Here is a 26,876-nt window from a genome sequence, read left to right as displayed (position 1 = left end):
CACAATTAATAAAACTGTTAAGCGTTAAGAGTTTGAACATTTTATCACCCTTTCAGAGTTGAGATTCACTGGCTTCAACCAACCACTTTGAATCAGAAATAAAATTAAAGGCAAAAGGCTGTGCAGGACAGACCAATTTATGATTCACTATATGTTACAGCAGCCAAGGCAAGTTGGAATGCTTTTCTTTTTCTGATAGGGTGTGGGAGGGAAGAAATAATCTTGTTGCTGGCTGCTCCTACAGATAACCCCAAGGGAGAGGGAATGGCCTGCTGTACAAATGAAATTCAAGAGGATAGTTCTATCCTCACTTAACTCAACTATTTTGCCAGAATAATTTACTTTACACTAAAAGTAATATATGTAGCTTCTCACAGCCTCCCACCAACAATTCTGGGAAGCAAGCTCCGTGTTTCAAAGCGGGTGGGCTCTTGAAGCATGAGACCATGAAAGCATGAATTTGTGAGTAATATATTTAATAGAGCTTATATGGGTATGTCTCTGGCATAAAACTAGCACTACTCACTATAGGCAATGCAGAAAATAGAGTAATGTAGACAGATGGAAGCAAGCACCCATTGCCTCATCATCCAGAGTCATTTACTCTTAGCCTTCTGGGATGATTGACAGGTGGATAAAACCTGCAGCATTATTTTTATCCAGTGAGCTCTTCATCTGGGTCTGTGGTCTAAGGAGTAGACCTGGGCATTCTTAGAACATTCTAGCCATTGACATACAATCTGCTGAGGTATAAGAGATAAGAAAATCATTTCATAAATCATAAGGTACACTGATAAATAAAGCCCTGCGTCCCCTCATAGAGTTGAATTGACCCAGTTGAAAGGATACGTGAGCAGTTAAAATGAACTATTTGCTGATTTTAATGCACTTTCTAGTTGTTTTTTTCCAGCTTCTCATATAAAATGCCCCTTTTAGCCCCGTGTCTCTAACATATAAAAAAATGTCACCTCCTTAGAGGGATTAGGAGACTAATGTCATTTTTTGTACAGGCAAATAAATGATGGTGCTGCTTTAGAAAGAGTCCTGGTGAACATTCAAGTAAATATTAAAAATTAAACAGTCCTGCCTATGAAGGCAAGATAAACTTTAATAAGAAACATTAAAGGACACTCACACAGCCCTAGTATGAAATGATAAGCATTTCCCCAAATAATAAAAAACACCTTCATTGATCTTCATATAACAGCATGTGGCTGCCCAATAAAACATATGAATTCATATAATAAAAGCTGGCCTTAAAGAAGGGAGGGGTGCCAGAACTCTAGGTCAAACAAGACATTGAAAATGGAGTTTGAGGTGGGAGGGAAGAAAACTAAACTACACCATACCATTTATTTGTTCTCCCTTTAATTCATCCAATAACAGCAACTTTTGTTCCAGGCACCATGCTAGGCAGCTGGGAATTTAATAGTCAGCAAAACAGACACTGTCCTTGCAACAGGGGAAGAAAGATATTAATCAAGGGAACACATAAATCAGGTAATGATTTAAACCGTGGTTAGTTACTTTGAAGGAAAATACATCAGAATCTGAGAGCCTCGCAGGAGACCTGATCTGAATGGAGAATCAGAGAAGCCCCTCCCCGACCACCACCCTGAGGAGAGAAAGTCTGGCTGAGATCTGAAGGATAAGACCTGAAGGAAGGAAATGAGAAAAGAGGAGTTGGGTGGGGTGTTAGGGCATGTCAGGATAAGACCATCTCAGGGTGACATGGTAGCCCTTGCAGAAGCCCCAAGACTGGAGGGAGAGGGTGTAGTCGTGACCCTCCATCATGTGCTACAAGATTGGAAAGCCAAGAAAAGGGGAACAAGAATACGTCAAGCAATAAACTAGAAGGGTTTTATTACCAGACATTCTAGAGAGAAAATTTCTCAAAAGAAGAAAAATGTAAGAAATGCTGTAGTTTGAGTGGAGTGGCACTTCCCATGGGCTCCATGTACTTCTAGATAGAAAACATAACAGGAGAAACATCCCAATCACTCTAGCAACAAAAATTCATGATAGATCAGGGAAGTGTCCTCTATAAGAATTGCATTAAAAGAAAACAACTTTAATGTACAAAACATAAAAGATGGTTTGGATAAAAAATTGAATGTGCTGATTGTTGCACATATCTTGTGAATATAATAAAACCACTGAATCATAAATGGGTGGACTGTATGGCATGTGAATTATATCTTAATAAAGCAATTTTAATAAATTCCAAACAAACTGCCACATTACCAAACTGAATGAGTATTATATTTAAAGATGTCGAATTTTTCCTTGATTAGTTTACAGATGTAAAGCAATTCCAATCAAAATCCCAAAGGATTTTTTTGTCCATTTGATTGTTGCCGAATCTTCTAAAAAATTTATACATATATATATATATATATAAAATTTTAAAAGAAGATTCAAGGGATTTTTTGTTCTAAATATTGAAATAATATTAGTAATAATAAGAGAAAAAGCTAATACTCACTGACCATTCCTATATGCCAAGCACTGTTGTAAATGACATTAATAAAGTACCTGCCCCCATTAAATAGTCATAGAAATTAAGATAATCCAAGTAAAGCAACTTGCATAGTGTCTGACAACTAGGGGGCACAAAATAGTAATAAAAATAGTTAAAAGTCTTGTCAGATTTTAATACCAATATTAATTATATTTATCTTGAACAATTAGTTCTCTCTCTCTCTCTCTCTCTCTCTCTTTCACTGCCAGTGTGAACCGGATAAATGGCAAGATTCTCTTTTTGAGCTCAGTTCTACAGAGCTTGGAGGCAAAATTCTTGTGCACTAATAGCAGATTTATTGTCATTGTGGTATGCATTTTAAACATCATTCCTGGCTTCATATAGTTTCTTTTTCTACTTCACCCTATTTTAATTTATGCTATCTTGTATTTTATGTGACCATTAAGGTGCCTTAAATCTTTCCAGGAAGAGAGGAATGTATACAATAAGTAACGTTAAAATCAAGTAATAAATAAAGAATATTAACAGCAATTCAGAAAAGAAACAAAATTGACCAATAATTTTTAAAAATATTAAATCTTACTTGTAATCAAAGAAACGCTAATTGAGACAGTAATGAAATGATGTTTTTACCTATCAAAATAGGCGTCTTCTATTGATAGTTCTAAATCTTGATGGAAGCACATTAAGACTAGCACCAGCATACACTACTATTGTAAGTTGTTACAATATGTTCATAAATCAATTTGGCCATTTATATATCAAGAGCCTTAAAAGGGTTCATGCCCTTTCACCCTTGACTTCCACTTCTAGGAATCTGTCCAAAGAAAATAACTTGATAGATAACAGGTTATTGCAAAGATTCACTGCAGCCTTTCTCAAAATAGCAAAAACTTGGAAACCACGTAAATGTCCAGCAACAGCACAGTTAATGCATTACAATGTTCCTATGTGCTATAAAAATGCATCCAGTAGAGATGATTTTGAAGAGCTTTTAAAATGTCAAAAAATCAAAATATAATGTTAAGTGAGAAGTTGGGATACAAAACCATATATATCCAATTTTATAACATGCATATGTACAGGAAATATAACATGCATAGAAGGAAATATAACACAATGTTAACAGTACTGGTATCTGAGCAGTGTAATTACAGAAAATATTTTTTTTATTATTTCCACTTCATATTTTCTGCAATGTTCATGTATTATTTATGTTATGAGAAAGTACACAATGAGCCAAGTAAGAATGGGAATAATTCAGACATAACAATAGTCACAACAGCAATATTTGCTACACATGCGCTTCTGCTGTCTGCAGCATTTCAAGTCCAGGTAGAATGAGTTCCTCACTGAGCAGCACTTCCATAGTAAAATCTTTACATCCTTAAGATGCTATGCTTTCACAGAGACTTGCGGAAGCATATTTTCATTGCCATCCAGTTTATTTCTTTCATAGGACTTAACACAAACTGAAATTGTCATGTTATCTATTTGTTTAGTTGTTTATTGTCCCACTGTGTCTTGCTGATCACTGGATCCTCACAGTGTTGGGGAAACAGTAAATATTTTACAAATGTTCTTCAATTAATAAATGAATGAAAAATGGCAGCATCATAGGAATAGGGCTACAGCATTATGCAGGGATTATTTTTTAATCGATCAATCAATCAAATGCTTTTGATAAGACCATACAAAAACGTTCTCATACTAGATGCTATGGAATGAATAAAGCCCCCCAGTAAGGGACAATGTACTGTGATACAAAAAGCAAAATCCTGGTGTTGAACAAATCTAAATTTGATATATGTTTGTGTGGAGTTTGGCAGGTTACTTGCCATGGCCTCTGTATCCTCATTTGAGAGGATTACAGGAGATAATGGATGTAAAATATCTGTCTGAAGTTCTTATTCCATCCACCACTAGATTATAAACTCCATGACAGTAGAAATCAGATCTATCTTACGCACCTGTATTCCTAGAGCCTAAGCATATGTCAACCACTCTTTCAGATAATGGACTTGGCCAAGAGCCCAAGCAGAGGTGACCAGCATGTGTCCAGCAGCAAAGAGGCAGAGGGCAGGAGCACCTCTCACTTGCAGCTGGAGAGTATACCCAAATGAGTTTCAAATCCAAGAGTGACCCATAGTGTTTGAGCCATGAGATTGACATAAGCAGATTATCAAAGCAAAGAAAACCTAAGACCATGATGCCCATAGTGGAGCCAGGGGTCAGAGATATAGGATCCTTGAATGGGAACATGAGACAGATTAATGCTGCCACAGCCTAGGTGGTTCTGGGTCCCTGGCAGCAGATTGTGGAGTTAGGTCAGAAATATTTAATGGTCCAGTAAGGATCAGATACACAGTACATGACATTTAGTAGGAGTTTTGAAAAATGGATATTTCTCTTCCTTTCCTGAATATTCTTTAATCGAAGGAACTTTAAAAAAAAAAAAGACTTTGCTAATCCAGGCTGATAAATGGAAAACTGAACAAATGAGCATGCAATCTGTTTATTTCCTTACCTACTACCAAAATAATTTTGAGACGGCACCTTTATAGAATTTTTTAAGTAACTGCAGCTTTATTACTTTCAAATACAGTAATTCATATTAACAGCAGCAAAATGTTTTCAATTAGACACCCTGCTGGGTTTTCTTTAATGAATGTCAAACATCACTTCCTTCATTTGAATACAAACAGAAAACATGCCAAATTTTTGCAAACCCTTCCCTTAAATTAGGGGAAAATTGGCCTATAACTTTGTTTACATTATTAATCTACTTAGCAAGCACTGTCTTCATACATAGATACTTTCTAAATCAATGAATACGTCCTAGGATATCTGTAAATATTCACATATATATTTTGTAGTTATAAACAGTTATCCATATACATGTCTATGGACTGTATGTATGTTCACACACATACATTTATATTATATAAAAATTAAAACAGTTTAAATGGACACACACATTTGTAATTAGAAAGAACAATTACTCCAGGTCACTGCTGGACATAATGTGGAAATCACCTGGCTACACCCTTCAACTGCAGGTAAGAGGTGCTCCCACCCTCTGTCTCCATCCTACTGGACCCATCTTGACCACACCTCACTGCTTGGTCTCACAATCATTCAAAGCATTCAGACCATTCCATACTCAATGTTATGGAATGGATAGATGGAGAGCCCTGGTAGGGGGTGAGGTACTGTGATACAAAAGGCAAAGTCCTGATATTGAATAGATAGATGTTTGATGCTAAGTTTGATGGTTTGCCCTGTGGAAAATCTCATTTTCATCCTCAATAAATATCTATGTGGCAAAGTCCCAAAGGGACTCCTTTTATGTCTAAAATACATATTTTAGTTCCATTAATAATGTGAATTAAGGTGAATGTTGGATTTTTATGATTTAGTCTCAACTTGACATTTTGGTTCTTTATCAAATCAGAAGCTATGTGATCTAACCACCAGTGTATCCAGTGGCAAGTCAGGAGGCTTAACTGTGAGTTCACTTCTATTATGAACTCAGTCTGGGATATTCAGCCAGTTGGGGCTCATTTTTCCCAGTTGCAACTCCATATAAGCCTGCTCTAGCCAATTTGATTGCATTGTGTGTGTGTGTGCGTGTGTGTGTATATATATATAATATAGATTCAATTGCACTATATATATAATATTATATAATAATATATTATTATATAATATAGATTCAGTTGCACTATATATATCATATATATACACATATAATATAGATGATGTTATGCATAGCTGAAGTTCAGACAGACATTTTGTCAGAATCCATTCATATTTTTCAAACTTGGAAGTGCACTTACCATCACATTTTATCAAAAAGCTGCTGCCTAAAAAATGCCAAAAGACAGTAAAACTTTAACAGTGCCAACCAAAACAGAACCTATCAATGTTTATTTAAGTTATATTTGAACTAGGCTTTTTTCTCATGCATGATCTAAAGACGTAGAATTAATGGAAGTGAATCTTACTGTAAATAAGAATGTGAAAGTAGGTACATAAATATGTGCATTTCCTGTGGTTTATGTGTTTAAAATGATGATCAATCAGCATCCTGAGGGTCATATATGAACTACTTAGCTTCATAATAAGACCACAGACATAACGTCAGGAATAGGAACTGAAAATATCATCATTAAATAATATAATATTTATTGGACTCCCGCTATGTTCCAGGGACTATGCTAATTGCTTTACATGGATTTTTCTCATTTAAACTTTACTGCATCCATACAAATGAGGAAACAGGGCTAAAAGAAATTAGGTAAGTTATCCAAGGTCATATAGCTAATAAATGGTAGAGGCAGGATTCATTTCCAACAATATCTGACTGTGAATTATTCCCACTCAGTGTTTCATTTATACATGCAGTAAGAATGTCCTCCCCAACCTGATTTACTCCAACCAGCCCTTTCCCCACCCTGGACTTAGTCTGGGAAAGCTGTTCATGTGCAACGACAATTCAAGGGCAGAGACAGCTGCTGAGGCTGTGACATTTGAATTTGTGCACACACAGTATAGTATGTGACTCAGTATGTGATGACGAAGTAAGAGAGACACAGATCCAGGAAGGATTAACTCCCATCCCACCCTCACAATCAGCATCATTACAACCCTACCCAGGGAAGTGTTGCAGCAAGACTATGCCCTCCTGGGTACTTCATACACTAAGAAGAAGCAGCTATTTATCTGCAGAGTGTCTTCCATCTACCACCACTGTGGCATAAAGTCACAGTCTCAGATGCTGCCCTGCTCCCCTGCCTCCGCTTCCTGTGAAATGATCACTTAAGTTCTCCTCTTAGCCTGCAGTTGGAAAGCTCCAAATGAAGCTGTAGTGTCTGATTATGAACTCTGGTGCTAATTAATCTTCCCCCTGTTAAATCCCTCAAACTGGTACTCCACTCCACCTTCAGCACTGCTCAGGTCACATAAATTTTGTTCAAAGAGACTAAATCAGTCTCTATTCATCAAGCTATTGTTTATACTATTAAAGGCTAGACATAATTCATAGTCATTAAGAGGAGGCTGATACATAATGATGCTGTTAACAAAAAAAATGAACTAGATATATTAAATATCATCAAGTAAAAAAAGCAGATTATACAAAATATGTATATAAAATAAGACAGTAAAAACATTCTACTAACATTTTTAGTTTTACTGAATTGACACTCATGTAAAAGGGTTGCTCACCCCTAGAAAGAATAATATCAGAGACACCTCAAATCTTTCTTCCTGCTACAGGTCCTGAAATTCTCCCATCAGCCATTTCTTCGTATTAAGAAAATTTCCTCCAAAAGGCCCCTATATATTCTGCATATATTTTGAGAAAAGACCTGTTCCCTGAAGGAGGGGAGAGACTTCTCTTGGTTTTTTATATGGGTTAATTTAGACTAGATAATTCTGCTTACATAGAGCAAGGAACATATGTACCACTGCACAGTTAGATGAATTTTAGGGAGAAGACACCAACCATCAGGTTTATGGAACAGACCAAAGGAAAAGGCAGCCAGCATAGCTTCCTGCCAAGATCAGTTCCCTCTATCTCTACTTCTTATAGCTGAGGTCATTTCTCCCTCACGTTCAGGCACAGCCCTCTTTCTTATCTTCCCCCCAACCAGGTTCAGGAACTAATCCCAATTTCATTCAGGGAGAATTTAAGTTGTGCTATCTAAATCATTTCTCCCCAGAAGTGTGGTCCAAGTACCAACAGTTTTGGCATCTCCAGGAGCTTGTTAGAAAGGCAGAATCTCAGCCTTACTCCATACCTACTAAATCAAAATCTGCATTTTTAACGAGATCCCTAGGTGTTTCATTTGTACAATAAAATTGGAGAAGGATTTAATGTTGTATCTCCATGAGATGATGGATGTTCACTAAACTTATTGTGGTAATCATTTCATGATATACATAAGTCAAATCATCATGCTATACACCTTAAACTTATACAGTACTGTCTGTCAATTATATCTTAATAAAACTGGAAGAAAAAATTGGATAAATAGATAAATTTCTCAAAAAAGATTGAAGAACCATCTCTGTAGGTCAGTTCTCACATGAGCGAGCATCAGGTCACTTTGCTCCTGGCCCTTTATCCTTGAATCATGACATGTTCCAGAACTAAACTTTACCTCCATCTTATAAGTGGTGCCTTGCCTATTAACAAGTTTAAGGCTCCAGTCACTTTCATACTGTGATCCTGTTTAGCTCTGGTCCTCTGCCAGCATTGGGGCAATGATTTGACTCAGAGCCCCAGCCTTAATTTTAGCCCAGCTGGTAGACATCTTGGATAATGGACCTATAACAGTTTTGTTCTTCATGGTCCACCCAGAATTCTCCCTTCCCCACTGTCAAACTGACCTATGCTGCTTCTGCACCTTCCAGCCAAACCAGTAGCACAAAAGTCCATCTTCTAACGAGTTTCGGAAAAGAACCCCTCATCTCTGTCACTGGTTGACCCTCACTGCCAAGAAGCTCTTCCTTGTGTTGCTTTGTGAGCCTTTTCACGCTTGTTCTTTCCTCTGTGGAGATAGTAACCGGCTTATCAGCTTCTTCTTTGAACCATTATTAACCCATTTCTCACCCTGCTCTTCACATCTTGTAAATCACTGGACAAATCATTGTTTCCAGCTAGCCTAGAGGAATGAAAGGAGATGCCCGTGTACTCACCTAAGGTTGCCATCGGCACAGGCCCGCACTAGTTCTTATCTACAATTGAGTGCTGAAAGAAGAGAAAGTATTACATATAGGAAATACAAGCTTTTAGCCTGATCCAGTGATTTTCTTTTCATTTTTACATGGTTTTAGAAAATGACTATTTTGCTTCACTACTATGACAAATAATAATGATACAAATGATTTTTAAACCTCTCCATTGCTTCCCAAATGCTTTCACTCCAGCACCTCAATTTATCCCTTATGTCTTTGGGAGGCAGAAAAGACATTTAATAACAGAGAAGACTGAGGCTCGGAGAAGTTAAGTGATTTTTTGAAAGTTCAAGCTGCTACCTGAACCAAAGTTTCCTCATTTCAGATCCATCACAATTTTCAGCACAACGTTCTGCCTCCGATTAAGCTATGTTCAAAAACTTCTTAAGGGCTTCCCTGGTGGCGTAGTGGTTGAGAATCCGCCTGCCAGTGCAGGGGACATAGATTCGAGCCCTGGTCCGGGAAGATCCCACATGCCACTGAACAACTAAGCCCGTGCTCCACAGCTACTGAAGCTCACGCGCCTAGAGCCCGTGCCCCGCAACAAGAGAAGCCACCGCAGTGAGAAGCCCGCGCACCGCAACGAAAAGTAACCCGCACTCGCCACAGCTAGAGGAAGCCCACACGCAGCAATGAAGACCCAACACAGCCAAAAATTAGTTAATTTTTACAAAAAAACTTCTTAAGCATGCAAGGGTAGTAATGCTCGCAGCTCCCAAAGCTCTGCTCAGCATTTCAGGAATGTAATTTGAGAAAAATAATTATCAGAACAAATAAGAAATTCATAATATGTTCACTTAATTACCGCTTGAGGTGCATCTAGTACTTGCAAATTACCTTAGATTTTTAGATGGATTATGCTTTCAGGGAGCTGAATATTTTGCAGGTCAAATATAAATTCGAGCAGGCAATATACTAAGAGCCAAACTGAAGTCTGAGAAGGCAGAATATATTTTGCTTTGTGTCATGTACCAAATGACTAATAGGCAGCAAGAGCTTTCAGGGTTATAATTTTACCCCAAGGTTCTGGTAACTACATGAAATCCTTGAGTGGTTTATGATATCATAAGGTGAAATTATAGTTCCCCATGGGCAAAAGTTGTTGAAATGCTTTCAGCCATTGAGTACCATAACTAGCCTGTCCTCTATAGCAATTATAGGAAAAACTATATTAAATGCCTAGTCATACTGACTAATGACTTTAAATATAGAAATTATTTTTTTAAATGAGAATGGCAGGCAGGCGATTCATTCATCCATCCATTCCATAAATATGTATGTTACCCTAAGTCTGCCACTAAGATAAGGCCTGGGGTTACAACAGCAGACAAGTCAAATCCCAAAGCCTCCCCTTGGAGAACTTTCATTCTAGCAGGGGAATCAGGCATTAAATGGCCATAATTATGAGATAAGCGTTATGATGATGAAGAGAGAGTGCTATGCCAGTATATTACAGGAAGCTTACCAACTTGGGGGCGGGGGGAGCAGGAGACACAATCAGAGAAGCCCTCCTTGAGGAAGTAAACATAGAGCTAAATGAACTCTGAATGATGAAACAGAACTATGAAGGATAAGAGGAGAGGAGAGCTCATTCTTAAGCAGATAATGAGAGTAAGAGAGAAAAAAGAGACCTTGAAAGGAGAACACAGAAATCTAACCTCCTCCCAGATGATGAGAACGGCTGTGTGGATATGCTACAGGAAAAAGGGGGAAAGAATCAGAAAATAATGTAGCCTAGACATTAGCAAGAAATAAGCATTTTATATTATATATATAATACACATATACATAAGAAATAGGTATACACATATATAACATAATGATATATAACATATATAATATATATGTGTATACATATTTCTTATGTATATTCCATATGCTAATATATATATGTCTTGTTATATATACATTTATAATATATATGTTATATGCTTATATATTGTGTGTATAGGTCATAATATATTGTGTATAATATTTGCATATTATATATGTGTATATAATGAGAAACACAGTATATATAGTACAGTCTATGACATATGTATATTTCATATATGTGTGTATGGATGCATATATGTGCGTATGTATGTACCAGAACAGAATTTGCAATGAGAAAACACCTAGCCATTTTCTATAAAATGCCTGATCTCCAGTCACAAAAGAAAAGAATAAGATTTAAAGACTATAGAGACAATATTCAAAGGGTAACTAATCAGGATGATAAGCTCATAAAATATTGCATTGAATAGAACAAAGGTACAAAATTCTAAAAGAGAACAAGAGGTTATTCAATGTGAAATATTTACCTAATGAAGATGTCATTCATTTTGGACAAGAATGTAAAGATTGTCACCAAGTGGAAAAGCTGAGAAAGAGCTACTGACCATACAAGACGGTTCTCAACAATATTTCAATATCATTGCAAACAATTAATTGTATTATTATTTTAAGTGATAATACAATTTTCATTTGTATCAAACTTTACAATATACCTAATATTTTCTCAGCTTAGTGACTAGGTACATTGGCAGTATTTTAGCATAGGTAAAACATAAATAAATTATCTAAAGTCATACACATAAAACAAAAAATAGCCACAAAAAAGATTATGTTTCAGAATATCAAACTATACCAATAATAGGTGGAAGGGAAAAACAAGTTAGAGACACAAACCAATAGAACAAAACACTACTATGTACGTGTCCCAAGTTCTAAATAGATATTCTCAGATATGGGAAGAATTGGTTTTGGTTTTATGATAATTATTAGTAATTCTGATCCCCAAAAGTTGGTTTCTTATTTTTTGTCTCAATACTGTGTTATTTACAAGAGACACACTTAAAACAGATCTAAGCTAAAGAATTAAAACCACGATTAATATAGTTCAAAAAGTATAGAAATTATTTTTAAATGTATTTTGTCACTTTAGAGTTCATTATAAATTTGAAAGTAGTCAAAGTAACCTAAATATTTATTTCCACTGTGAAAAGCTGTGTGCTAACCAAGCACTACAGTGAAACTCTGAAAATAATGAAATATTTTAACCATTTTTGCACTAAATGTTATAATATGGTTATACAGAGAATCTAGCCTTTGGGGATTATAATTCTTTTACAGTTGTACTCAGATGTCTTTCCTGAGACAAGTGGCATGTGATGACTGAAGTTTTAATAGCCATTCATACTTGGAATATTTTATGCATTAATACTTGGAGTAAAAATGAACAGCATTTTCCAAATACAATAACTCAAGAAATAAATGGAGGCATCTGTGCAAATGTTTCATTTTTGAAAATCACCTTGGGCTGAGTCAAACCATGGAAAATTTTAGCTCAAAGGACAGTTCTGCCTCCCCTTAATCCCCCCTAAAAAATCATAAGGATGTGAAAACAGGATTATAATGGAAGCTGTCTTGCAACATTAACTGCAATGTTCATTCCCCTAAAAGCCATAATTCATGCCTGTTCTACAGCCTTTTTCTTTCAGCAATTATGCATATTAGAGGAAAGTCTGAATACATATAAACTAAATGCTGAGAGAAAACCAACCCTCATAAAAGAAAAATTTACTTGACCAGTTTGCTTTGAAGGAAAATATGAAAGCCAGTTTGTCCCAGGTGTCCCCTGGTCCAAGGAGGTTGGAAAAAGCACGTAAACTACAGTCACGGGGCATGACGCAAGGCTTACTGCCTGGGATGCCTGATCAACCCATTGGCGGTCAGTTCCATCCCTAGGGGACTGTGTCTTCGGTGGGAACAGAATATTGGGAACTGCTGGCTCTCCAGGGAATTCAATGCAAAAATTGCTCTTCTAAATTGACAAACTGCTACACAGAACCCCTCAAACCCACTCTTTCCTTTTCTCTTCTCCCTCTCTTATTCGGAGGTTTATGGGGTGACATAAAATCATCTCACGGGAATTTCCCCATGCCATTTTGATCATTTTTGTATACAGAGCCTGGTACTTGATAAACATTTCCTGACAAAAATGAAAGACCTCTAAATCCTGTTTCAAGTCAGAAAACTTGTATTTGAATCTTGTCTCTGGGAAATAACTGGGCTTTGTGATCCTGGGCAAGTTACTTAAACTCCAAGCCTCAGATTCCTCACCTAAGAAATAGACTTGAAAATAGTACCTACTCATAGCCCTGTCTTTATACAATTATGAGATAATGTGTGTAAAATTTCTGAACACAGTGGCTGGCCAGTATCAGTGCTCTGTAATTATTTGTTAAATCTAAATTCTCCAGAGTTGTAGATGACCATAATCCCAGATGACCAGATGAATGAAGAAGAACAGATTATATCTAATATAAGGGCTGAGGATCCACTCTACTTTTCTCATACCTCTAACATTAGGCGAAGAACAACTGCATCCTTGACTTCTCCAGGAAGAATTACAGCCAAGAGTTACAGTCATGGCATTCAGGATTTATGCTTTGAAATACATCTTCAAAATAAAGCCTATGACCATTTCCAAATGGGAAATCTCAGAAGAAGCCCAGAAGTATTACCAAGGAATATGAAATTTATTTGTAGAATTTACAGACTTACAATAACCCTCCAAGCAAATAGCATAAATTTCAAAATCTGAATGGAAGACACCATACAAACACACACACACACACACAAACACACGCACACACACATACACACAATGAATTTAATAAATCAGCCAGCAAGCTATTCTCTGTGCCTAGAGTTTATGTAAGATGTAAAGAACATTACACCCAATTTTTGTTCTCAGAAAATGTATAATCAAGTTAAGATTAAACCCTGCAGTAAAACCAGGAAAGGAGGCGTGTTCACCATTAAGTACCAAGTGAGGATGTCAATATCCCTGACCACCTCACCTGAATTTCTATCTCATCATACCATTTTTTTTCTTTCCTTCTTTAATGTGTCACTATCTGTAATTATCTAGTTTGCCTTTTGTTAATCTTTTTTTCCAGTGGAGTAGAGACCTGTCCTATGTTACTCATGGTAATGGTACACAGTATATATAATATATATGTGCTGAATTAATGGATTCTTTGTTCTTGAACCTTCACCTGACCTAGGGATCCTAACTTAGATAGCAGGCAAAACCAAATCAGAAATATGCTTAAAATCATTCAGCAAGAAATTATTCCTTTCTTCTATCATGTTCTTCTATCAATTACTATAATTCTAAAAAGATTAATGAGGGCAATATGATGATTTCTAAAAGAGTTCAAATAAAATCATATTCCCTTCAGAAATACACACAAATAAACAACTAATTGCTCTGCAATGAGATTAATGAAATAATAAAAATATGCAAAAGGGAGAGGTGGCACCCACAAGGATAGTTAACTCTTTCTTGGGAAGATCAGAGAAGGCTTCTGAAAAGAGATGGTACCTAATCTGGATCTTAAAGGAAGAATAGGAGGAACAGAAATAGGAATTCCACGCAAAGGTAATAGCATGTGTAAATGCAAAAAGGCAAGATTGGGCCAAATGACATGAGCACCAGGCTTAGAGGCAGAGTCTTAGTTAAACTTCTGGATTCTCATTTATAGTTATTACCACTGTATCAATTTCCTGTTACTACAGTAATACCACATAACAAGCAGCCATAAACATCAGTGGCATACAACAAAAAAATTTATATAGCTCACAAGTTTGCAAGGTTTGGCTGACCTAGTACAGGCTTACTTATGTATCTGGGGGCAAGTAGCTGTTGACTGGTCTGGGGTGGCTTTAATATTTGCTGGGGTGACCTGGCTCTACTCCACATGTCTCATCATCCAGCAGGTAAACCAGGCATGTCCTTCTCGTGGTGACAGCAGAGGGTTATAGCACAAGCAGAAAGGTACAAGCACTTTTCTGAGACTGTTCTAACACCATGTCTGCTAACATTCCAATGACCAAAGTAAGTCACCTGCTCGGGACCAGAGTCCAAGAGGGAGGGCACTCATGGTGAAATGGCAAAGGAAGTGAATCAAAGAGGGGAGAAGAATTGGAGCCATTAATACAATCAATAGACTGCACCCATTTAATCTCTCCAGAGTTTGGTTTCCTATTCTATAATGGAGAACACAACAATTCCTTCCTCCTGACACCCAGGATTGTTGGGAGGAAATGTATGGAAGGCTTTTTTGAAGTTCTTTAGCTGAAAATAAATAGACAAATACAAAAAAAACTTACTATAGAAATCTAAGAGATTGAGGTCACTCTGTTTGTGGCTTGCATGCCAGCTAACTCCGTACTTAGGCTTAAACTCCTATTTCATGTTCGTTAAAACAGTAGTCTCAAAGAAGTTAGAACATTTTCCAGGCTGTAATCAGAAAAGGACATCTGAATACCAAATTCTGCCCCTTAGAGAGTGAGGTAAGCTCAAGAATATGCATGATGACAACTAAAATATCATCAACGGCTACTTCTGGAGGAGGCTGTAGAATCAGGAAGGAAAAAGAGCTACTATAATGTTCTATACTATAAAACTTCTGTTTGCATTTTACAGTGAGAATAGATTCATGTTCTGTTGTGGCATTAAGTAAATGAATGTTTTTTTCATAAAGTGAAACTAGTTAAGTTTTTCCATAATTTCCATTTCAACAGCTTAAACATTGATCTGGATATTCAAGGTTGTTTCTGTTCAATTTTCATCCTTAAATATTACTATTTAGTCATGCTTTATTTTTATAAATATGACTCATGTTATCTCAAAAGTCCAGGAAACTAGGTTCTGGTCCCAACTTTGCCATAATCAAGTCTTTGACCTTGGGCAAGTCATTTAACCCTGATCAACTCTATTTCTTCATCTGCAAATTAAGGATTATGAATTAAATGGTTCTAAGATCACCTTGGGTCTAACATTCTATAGTTCTCAGAAGAAATGGTCTATATTTTTAGATAAGCCCACTTATCTGAAAATTATGCTTCCGAATATGAACCCAAAAAAAGAGGAAGAGTTAATTCAGAGTTCAATAAGTGACCAAATTTTATAAATCAATATTTGTAGTTAAAAATATCTTACTACTTTTTAATGTACACTGATGTTAACAGATGATCTTAAAACAATCAAATAGCTTCCACTTACAATTACTTCTAAACTGATGAGATACATTTAACTTATCTTTTTAAACTCAGTGTAGATAATTAACACCATGAATTTTTGGTTCTGAGCAAACTGTTTTTTCTTTCCACTCTGGGCATAATCATTCATCAAACACTTAAAAGCATTTACTGCTACTATGTAGACACTAGAAAAAGTTCCTGGACCTGCTTTTTCAGTTTGCATCAAGCCAGTTTCTGCATATGAATTGTAAACTCCTCAATTCATGCTCCTAGTTTGTTTGTGAGAATTACTCAAGATAGTGGAATTAAGAACTTGCATTCAGGTTAAATTCTAGAGGCAGCACACAAGTTCAATTTGTTAAATGTGTATATGACATAGTTCCACTTAGCTATCTAATCTTGGTCAAATTGCTTAATCTTGCTGATCCTCATTTTTCTCAACCGCAAACTAAATGAATCATTGCATGTCATTTTTATTGCTGCATGAAAATTTTCTGAAATTTGCAAAAGGAGGAGAAAGAAAATGCCTGTTTTACTCAGCTGACTGCTACCCGCTGGTGCTTGGCTCACAAAGCAAAAACGCTACTTTAGTTGTGCTGCTCTTGTGATTCATTTAACAGGAGCAAGTGTGCTGAACAGAAGAGAAAGATAAGCAAACACCAGCTCACTCATAAACTGGGAGATGGTCTGAATGGAAAAGCTGGCAGCAAGGCTACAGGCAGGCTGCCCCAGAGGAGGGGGAGTGAGGAGATATCTTCTCCTGGATGCACATATTCAGGATAGATGCTTGAATCTTTGCGGGCCCCTCCATCATAATGGCTCAATCACTGATTCCCTGAGCACTCTAGAGCAAAGACAGATTGACTCTTCAGCCATGGCAAACAAAATTATTAAATACAGCCCAAGTCACCACCAAGGGCTAGCCTAAGGGAAAGTTAAAGCAAGAGGAAAGCATTTCTCTTCTTTCTGTTATTCAGTAGTTTGTCTTTCTGCTTGTTTGATGCTTTGCTTTAGCGGATCTCTAAGAGGCTGGTTTCCTGGGGTCGATGCTGTGGGATTACTGACCTTTAGGCTAAACCTCCTACTGGACCTTTGCATCCAGCCCACCCTGAATGAAGGCCCAATTGGACATACTTTAATATTTAATTATTCTGTTATATAATTAAATAAAAACTGGCATTAAAACAAGTCCCTGTGCCATAAGGATTTGGGTAGAGTTGTGCCAAAAAGCTTACATCACTAGACTGCAGGTAAATTTATAGCTGTTTTCATTCATTTGCATTTAATCAGCCCCGAATTGCTGAGTCTAGGTTCAGCAAGCACCTTACTGCCTGCTCAGTCTGCAGGGTACAGTACTGCTGGTGATGCGCAATGACTCAAGTGAGAAGTTTGAGTTCCACAGTCCACAGGTCATTTTTCACCTTGAAGTTTGGCTGGATAGCAAGTCAATTATATAAACAAAAAGACAGGGCTGTTCTGATGCCATGAGCTAAATGGAATCCTCCCATTTTCTATAAGAGGTGTCGGTTCTGGCCTCAGCTGACCTGGTTCAAACTTCAATTCTGTCACAGTGGAATTACATCTTTAGAGGAATTATGGTTCTAAAGTAATTGCACTGTGATCATAATTACCTTTGAAAAAACCATTAAGACAATAATTTTACCTGTATCTGGGTTCTAGAGTCAGCTGATAAGTGGGTATAGCAACAGCATGGGCTGAAGAGCCTGCGGAAAGTTATTTCAACTTTCTGAGCTTGCCCACAACCATGAACTAGAGCTATTAACAGAACCTATCTCATAGGGATATAGGAAGGCTGAAATGAGATTATGAGTATGGAGGGCCATGCATGTAATCAAAGCAACAGATAGCTACTAGTATTAAGAAGTTGTTAGGGACTAATTAAGCTCCCCCATTGGCCGTTGGGCTACATGTACAATGGCTGAACTCTTTCAGTTAGCCTCTTTACATATAAGGGAACTGAGTCTCACAGCAATTAAGGGAATAGCTGGTAAAGCCAAAACTTTGTGCTATGTATAATGGTAGTCAAGAGCATAAGTAATGGAGCCACACAGACTGCCCAGTTCTGTCATTTACTGGCTCCATAAGCTTAGACAAGTTAGTTAGTTGCTCTGCGCCTCAGGCTGCTCACCTATAAAATGGATATAATGATAGAATCAACCTCATATGATTGTTGTAAGGACTATAAAAGTTAATATGTCCAAAGTATTTAAACAATGCCTGGCACAGGGTGAGCTACATCATCATCATCATTACCACCAATGCAATTATTATTATTCTATGTCTCTGTATTTGGAAACACCAGTAGTGTTACAGTACCCGTAGTGAAGTAATTAATCTGGCATATAAGGGAGAAATGGACATAGCTCCAAAAGATCACACAGCATAAAATGGGATTTGAAGGGGATTTTGAATAAATTGGAATGGTCTCAGTGAACTGAAAAGGGTAGCCTGCTCCAGATGAATAGAATGACACATTAGACCAGGGTCAGAGAAGAAGCAAAACAAAGTGAATTTCGTCAAAGAAAGGGAACAGTCAACAAAGACAGAGATTGAACATTTGTAGCAGAATAGTGATAATTACCCTCTAGAAATCCTATAATATCTAGCTTTTAGACACTACAGAGACCATGATAATAGACCCTACCCTTGCATGACTACACATGAGACAGAGAAATACCAAGGACTTCCAAAGGCCTAGTAAATGAGTACCATAGTGCCATTTATGGATGTTGCTGAGCAAATTTAACTCAGGAAATTATTTTTTAGAGAGGGACATAAAGACTGGAAACTTGTGGTTTCATAAATAGTAGATGGGAAAGTGTTGTTGAACATAGCTTACTATAAAGAAGAAACAAAGAACAATTTTTCTTATCAGCCATACTCATTTGGGGAGGGGATTATACATTCAACAGGATTCTACTTGGGCCTGAGTTCAGGTTTTTCAAGCTCACCTTTGCATTATTTGTGTGACCTGGAGCAAGTCTCTTGTTCACCTTTTTCATCAGAGTGTAAGTCTCCTTATCGTATAGATCAGGAAGTAGTACAGTGGAATGTTTACATACAAAGTCTCTGCAGTCCGACTAAGTTCAGAAACTTCCTATATTGGCTGAGCAATCTTGGGCAAGTTATTTAAACACATACCTTACTTCTTATGTGAAAATTGGAGATGATAATAAATACCTCATAGGGTTGCTATGAGGCTTAAAATATACAATCCATGTAAAAGTTTTAGCACAATGCTGGACACATGGAAAGTTCTTAATAAATGCAAGATATATATATAAATGAATGGACTAAATGATCTCTAGCATTTCCTGCAGCTACTCATCTTTCCTGTAGTCTGGACTCCTTATTTTTACAGCCTCCCTGACCTTGATACCTCTCTTCAAGTTCAGTCCCTAGCCCCCACCTGTAACCCAAGCGAAGTGGAAAAAAGAAGCATTAAGATGGCCAGTGTGGCAGCAGAGATGTATGTGAAGATGTGGTGATGCCAGCAAGGGGCGGAAGGAGTGGGGAGGGCTCAGTCCTCCTATGGCCACTCCCAAGACAGCTAGGTATTGAACACAAGTATTGGACCCCCAGGGAGTCAAGGATGAATGTGCTTGTTTTGGGGAGCTTGGCCGATCCACCAAGCTTGTTTTAACCTTTTATGAACAGAACACCCACAATAACCAAAAATGATATTAGCTGTTATTTTTTTATTATTATCATTATTATTACATATTCAAATAGATAGATTTGTTGGGTGGAACACAAAGGCATCCTTCCTATACAGAAGATATTCTTCAAGAGAAGTGATTTCCTTGTCACTGGAGACATTCAAGTGGAGACTTAACAGGCAAATAATAGTGACATTATAAGTAAAGCCTTGCTACTTAACATCTGGTCCATGAACCAAGGTATAAGCATCACCTGGGAGCTTATTACAAATGCAGATTCTCGAGCTCCAACCTAGACCTAATGAGTCAGAATCTACATTTTGAAGAAATTCCAAGTAATATATTTAGCTTTGCTATCGAAGATTCAAGCATCAGTGAACAGAGTAGATGACTTTTAAAGCCCCTCCGAACTCTGAGACCACCCTCCATTATACAGTCCATAGGTTTTAACTGGACATTATATTGGCACGGGGATGAACTATGGTCCCAATACCTAGTATATCCCATTCCACTGATGAAATTAAGAATGGCCTTTTCCACCCACCTCCAAAGGACATTTTATCAGATCGAGTGACTACATTCCACTCACACTTAAGTAACAATCTCAGATAAATACAAATGTAGAGCTTAAATGAAAATACTCAATATTGAGATTGTTTTTGAATCTAAATCATCATATCTACCATGGACAGAGCAGCTTATTTCTTGAGTTTGCTTCCATCTTGTTTTGAGCCACTTCTCTGCTTTCTGCAAAATGTCTATCTGATTATTCTCCACACAGGTGCTCTGGGTAGAGTTCAGTATTCCATTAATACCGAACAATTCACATACAAATACGTGGTTTAACCTTAGATATTTCCGCAAGGCCTGAAGAGGCTGACACAAATATAAACAGAATTGGAAGAGCTGGTGAAATATTTAGCTGAAACTTTAAAGAAATTTTTCTCTCTCTGGAACTTCCTGGTGATGCTTGTATTGCAGCTCAGCTGCTTTAGCTCTTTGTATACTTTTATCCTCCCTCCTGGATGCAGGCTTTCTGACATCCTTGGCTCTTTGAATTACACACCACATGGACACAAAGGGCAGACTATGCTAGTCCATCCAATTGTATCAATAGCTTCTTAGATCCCTTTTCGGATTCTATTATTCTGTGACTGCTCAGTAGCTCATGCTTTTTTTTGTACTGGAACTCACACATAGAAATAAAAAAGAACATACTGTTTTGAAAGAATTAAGATAAGAACTAAAGGAAAAAATTTAATGTTTAAAAGGAAAGAAAGACAACATGAAGTGTGACAAAAGTATCTAATTTGTAATGTATCTAACCTAAGAGAATTTGTGTTAATAATGAAGGCTTATTACACCAATACTTATCAAACATCTGCTCTGTACCAAGCACTGTGTTTGCTGCATGATGATGATGATGATGATGATGAGAATAATAGCAGCTAACATTTGTTGAGGACTTATGACTACACGAATGAGACAGGCATAGGCCCAACCCTCATGGAAGCTTATAAGCTCACAGGAAAAGTAGGCATTGAACAAATAATCCCGAATGTTAGTAACACAATATGAAATTGCAGGGTACAATGGGAGGGTGCTGCAGGTGGCCTAATCTAGTTTAGGGGTCAGTGAAGTATTCTCTGAGCAAGTGACACTTTATTTTTTTTAACTTTTTATTTTATACTGGAGTATAGTCAATTAACAATGTTGTGATAGTTTCAGGTGCACAGCAAAGTGACTCAGTTATACATACACATGTATCCATGCTCCCCCAGACTCCCCTCCCATCCAGGCTGCCATATAACATTAAGCTGAGTTCCCTGTGCTATACAGTAGGTCCTTGTTGGTTATCCTTATTAAGTATAGCAGTGAGTACATGTCAATCCCAAACTCCTTAACTATCCCTTCCCTCTACCCTTCTCCAGGAAGTGACATTTTAGAGTTAGCTACACAAAGGGAAGTTAGGGTTGAGGAGATAGAGCATCCCAGGCAGAATGAAGGCTATGGGCAAGAGCTCTGATCAAGTAAAAAGTATATGTTGGAAGAACTGAGAGAACTGGCTAAAGCTTAGAGGCCAGGGGGAGAGTGTGGAGAAGAGGCTGGAGAGAAGAAGGCAGGAGAAGGATCATGCTGAGGCCACGTGAGGAATTTCGAGTTCATCCCAAGGTCTATGGGGAGCCATTGATAGGTATTAAGCAAGTGAGTGACATCATCAGTTTGGGGCTCTAAGAAGGTTACCCTGACTGAATTGGAGGGGAAGAGAGGGAATGTGCAGAGGGCAGAAACGATGGTGGCTTGGACTGCAGAAGTGGCAGTGTTTGTAATACATCTCCAGGTTAGAGTGGGGTTCCTGTCAGACTAACAAAATTCTTCCTCCCATAGAACCTAGTTATTTATGTTAATGTTGAAGGAACTTTCCATTCTCAAAACTGCTCCTTCACAGGCATGAGAGCCATGTCAGGGAGATGTGGGAGCCCATGGGCAAAAGGCAGCGGGAAAACATGAAAAGGAGATAACACAAAGGGCTAGGTAGTCCTCCTCTGGAATTCCGAGCTTTGATCTGCTGGTTCACAACTCCCTCCAGTGTCTTGGGAAGGAGTGCTGTATTGATGCACTCAGCAAAGAAAAGAGGTCCAGAGTTTGCCTAGAAATAGTTCATGGGCCATAAAGATAGTGTCACAGCATAATGTGAGAAAATGGACTTCTAAAAAGGATGATTTTCATGTGTAAGACAAAAGTATTCTAACTACTGACCTAAGACCCTTTTACCTTAAAAGGAGGGTTCGTTTCAAAAGCTTGAGTTGTAAGCTATATCATTAGTCCCTTTTGTGCTTAGTGGGATGACAAAGCTCTCATCTCCCTGTGGTTCAAAGAATCTGTCAGTCATTCATCAAGCATATTATTGAGCAACTACGTGGTAAAAGGCATTGGAATACAACAGTTAATTAAATGGTTTACATAGACTTCCAGTCCAGTGAAGAAGCTGAAAGTCTAGACATTAAACTATTACACAATTAAATTTTTAAAGTGCAACTGTAATAAGTTCTACAAAAGAAAGGTATGTGTGCTATGAGGGCTTAGGAAAGGAGCATCTGGCCTAGACAGCAAGTTAGGGACGTGATTACTGAGCTGAGAATAGAAGGATGAATAGAAGTTAAATGGGTGAAGAGAGGATAGAAGAATAGTGGTAAAATTAATTGATTTGACAAACATGTATAGAGCCCTTATCAAGGTGCCAAGCGTCATAATAGGTAACTGTGGTCCACAGATGAATGAAACCTGGTCTGCATGTTAGGGAAAAGAATAAGCTGAATCTTGCTAATGGCTAGCTATGAGAATTTGATTATTAATTTGCCCAAACCTCAGCATCTTAATATGTAAAATAAGAAAATAACATCTATCTTGCAGGATTATTGTGAGAATTCAAAATGTGCAAAGCCCTTAGCTCACTGCCTGTCACATAAGTAGCAAGTTTTGTAATGACCAGACCCAGTCAGTATGACATAGTGTCAGAAGCTCTGTTCATGGTGTTCAGAGCTCACTATTTTCCATCAGACTATCTGGGTTCAAATTCCAGATCCAACATTTACTAGCTCTATGACCTTGGGCAAATAACAAACTTTCTAGTCTTTAGTTTCTTTATCTGTAAAAGGAAGATAATAGAAATACCTCATAAGTTTCTTGGAAGGCTCAAAGGAGGTAGGCATGAAAAGTGTGAAAGATGGCTAAATAAGTACCTAGCCTACATATTCTGTATGTTCAAGGTGCTGTATCAGCACAGATAAATAAGCAGTAAATTATTTTTGGTTTTGTTCTTCCTGGATAGGAGGGTGAAGCTAGATAAGGCCAAAGACCTCATACAGAGAGTCTTGTTCTAGGCCTTAAAAAATGAATAGGTGTTGAACAAACAGAATGCTGATAAATTTGCCTTGCTCAAGCCATAGGGCTGCAGTTTGCTATTGTGAGAGCAGCCTAGGCCTAAGGCTTAAGGAGAATATGTTAAAAGACTAGTGAGTTCATTCTAATAAACATCTTCTCTCCATTTGCTGCCATGAGCTGGAAGGCAGGGTGATGTGGTCGGTAACAGCGTGGGCTTTGAAGTCAAACAGACATGCGTTCTAATCCAGTCCCTTCTACTTATAGCTGTGTGATCTTATTACTTTTATTACTTACTCTTACTTATTACTTACTATATTTCTCTGAGCTTCAGTTGATTAATCTTTAAAAAGGAAGTATTAATAGAGCCCTCTTCATAAAATTTTTATGAGGATTAATCAAGATTATGCAGGTAAACATATTTGGCACATAATATTCAATAAATGTTAGCTATTATTATTATTGATGCCTCATTAAGGTTATGCTGGCATAAAACATTAGAATTTGTTCAGTGTATGGAACACAAGGGTTTGCCATATCACCTGCTCAACAGTGGGATATCCAAAGAAATACCACAAACCAAGTGGTGAGTCCCTTTGTGGCAATGATTGCAGGTATCTACCTTTGTGGGCCCAGTAACTTTGAAAATTATACAAAGTTGCCCCCAAAAATTATTGAATAAATTAATGAGTTACTTATTTCACTGGTTGTAAAATAAAGGGTTTTTTTAACTTACAAACATGAGGCATGCTTCTATAAACAATCTATAAGTAAATAAATACACCTGTAGTTTCACCATCAATGGAACAACCATTGTTAATATCTTGATATATTTTTTCCAAGACGTGTGTGTGTGTGTGTGTGTGTGTGTGTGTGTGTACATATATGATACCTGTGGGGGGGGGGTTCATAGCATTTAAAATAATTATATACATATTTAATTTTGATCAGACCATAACAAAGCTTTTTCTCAATTTGTCATATGAGCGTTTGCTTTGTTTTATTAAATAGGCTTCACAAACATGATTTATACATTAGATAACATTCTATAAGGATGTGGCATATAATTTATTTAACTATTGCCATATTGTTAGACCTTTGGTGTGTGTCAAAACTAATTAATCTTCAAATATAAGTTATTTGTTACCAAATTCAGTGATTTCTTAACCTGTAGGGGCTATAAACAACTTGAAAACCTAATTATTTAAAAAAATATGAAACTCTGTACTATCTTCCTTATAGAAGAAAATTACAAACACATATTTACATAAAATGTTGCCTAGAATTTCAGGAGACTTATAAACTCCATGAAGCCCATCAGTGAATTCCTGTCCCCAAGGCTTCAGTCAGAACCAATGATATCAAATATGTTAACACGAAGCAGAACAAAAAAGTTAAAGAACTTTAACATAACAATTGTGGAGAAGTATAATCTCTAATATACTGCTTACTACAGTACATTCAACTATTTTCATAATACAGCTCAATCCCAGTTCATTCTTATATTTTAAATAAGTCTAGATTCTATATTAACACTTCTGTACAACTTCCATGAACTATACTGCCTCATGTGCTGTATTCTTATTATCCTTAGTGACAGAAAGCTTCTACAGGACTCCCAGTACACTGCCTCTCCTCACTGTGAGGTCTTACATTCTAGAGAACTGTGCCATTACTGGATCTATTCCTGCTCCCCTCCTCCTCTGTTGCTCCTAATTGTCTTACATACCATTCCATTTGAGCAAATATACAGCATGACTGGTAACACAGTTATTTAAAGGAAAGAGATCATTTTGTAATTACACCAAAAACAAACTCAACAAACTCAAAATATACTGCAGCATAAAGACCAATAAACATAAAAGAGATGTATTCACTCTTTGGGGTCATGTATATTTCAATCTCAGGATGCAAGGTTTTTTGTTTTTTTTTTTGTTTTTTTTTGCGGTATGTGGACCTCTCACTGTTGTGGCCTCTCCCGCTGCGGAGCACAGGCTCCGGATGCGCAGGCTCAGCGGCCATGGCTCACAGGCCCAGCCGCTCCGCGGCATGTGGGATCCTCCCGGACCAAGGGCACGAACCCGCGTCCCCTGCATCGGCAGGCGGACTCTCAACCACTGCGCCACCAGGGAAGCCCAGGATGCAAGCTTTTAACTTGGCCTTTGTGTAGTTCTAACTAAGGAAAGGCACAATCTTTAATTTATTATCTTAACTTTATGCTTTGTCTTATAAGCAATTTTTAATACCAAGTTTGATTCTATACACCGTTTTATAGTTTCTAAAGAATTCTGACAGGTTCTCAATATAAAGGAGAAAGCTGTTTTGTACTTTGTGTTTGTTGTTTCCATCTGTTTGCTTCTGAAGATAGAACAATTATTTATGTGAAGATAGAACAGTTACTTATGTGAAAGCTTGTATGAAAGAGCATGTACACATGGCACATGGAAATTTGTTTATGACTGTGTGCATTTGAAAAATCCTAAGTCATTATTAGAATCCAAAGAATGATGGAAAAGAAAATTTTGAAAACAACTCTAAGAATTTACATTAAAGACACTTCTTTTTCTGCCTCATAGCTACATCATCCCTCTCAAGGTTTCCGCTTTGGAACTGTCCGGGAAAGCAGTGCTGAAGATTATGTGAGGCAAAGCTTCCCAGAGATGCATGAGTATATGAGAAGATACAATGTACCAGCCACACCCGATGGAGTGGAGTATCTGAAGTGAGCGTCAACCTCTTGCATCCAAAAAGTTCTCAATGAAAAAGAAGTCTTGCTATTGATGTAGTGTTTGTCGGTTTTTTAAAATGATAGCTAAATATATCCATTGTGTGCGCAGTAATATCTCACACCATGTGAGATCCAGGAGGCAGTATGGAATAAGTGTGCATTTAATTATGTGACCTAGTTTACTAGTTCCTGCACAGTCCCAAGTTGGCCGTAGCTTTGATCAAAGTGCCAGTGCAGTCATTAGTGTAGCAGATGGTGGGGGAAGTAAATGTTGGTTCGACATCACTTGGGAAAACAATGGTGCTGAAATGATCAAACACTCAGG

At 37.4% G+C, this 26,876-nt stretch overlaps 1 protein-coding gene across 1 annotated transcript in view; it reads left to right on the top strand.

Moving 5' to 3' along the window:
* GRIN3A (glutamate ionotropic receptor NMDA type subunit 3A) overlaps positions 1 to 26,876 on the top strand; it is a 150,945-nt gene that overhangs the window by 74,178 nt on the left and 49,891 nt on the right. The window contains exon 4 of the mRNA XM_019948871.3: positions 26,400 to 26,545. Within this exon, the coding sequence (XP_019804430.1) occupies positions 26,400 to 26,545 (146 nt within the window). The remainder of the gene's footprint in view (positions 1 to 26,399; positions 26,546 to 26,876) is intronic.

The sequence above is a fragment of the Tursiops truncatus genome, chromosome 6 (assembly GCF_011762595.2).
Source record: "Tursiops truncatus isolate mTurTru1 chromosome 6, mTurTru1.mat.Y, whole genome shotgun sequence".
Taxonomy (NCBI): domain Eukaryota; kingdom Metazoa; phylum Chordata; class Mammalia; order Artiodactyla; family Delphinidae; genus Tursiops; species Tursiops truncatus.
This window is presented reverse-complemented; position numbering and strand designations above follow the sequence as displayed.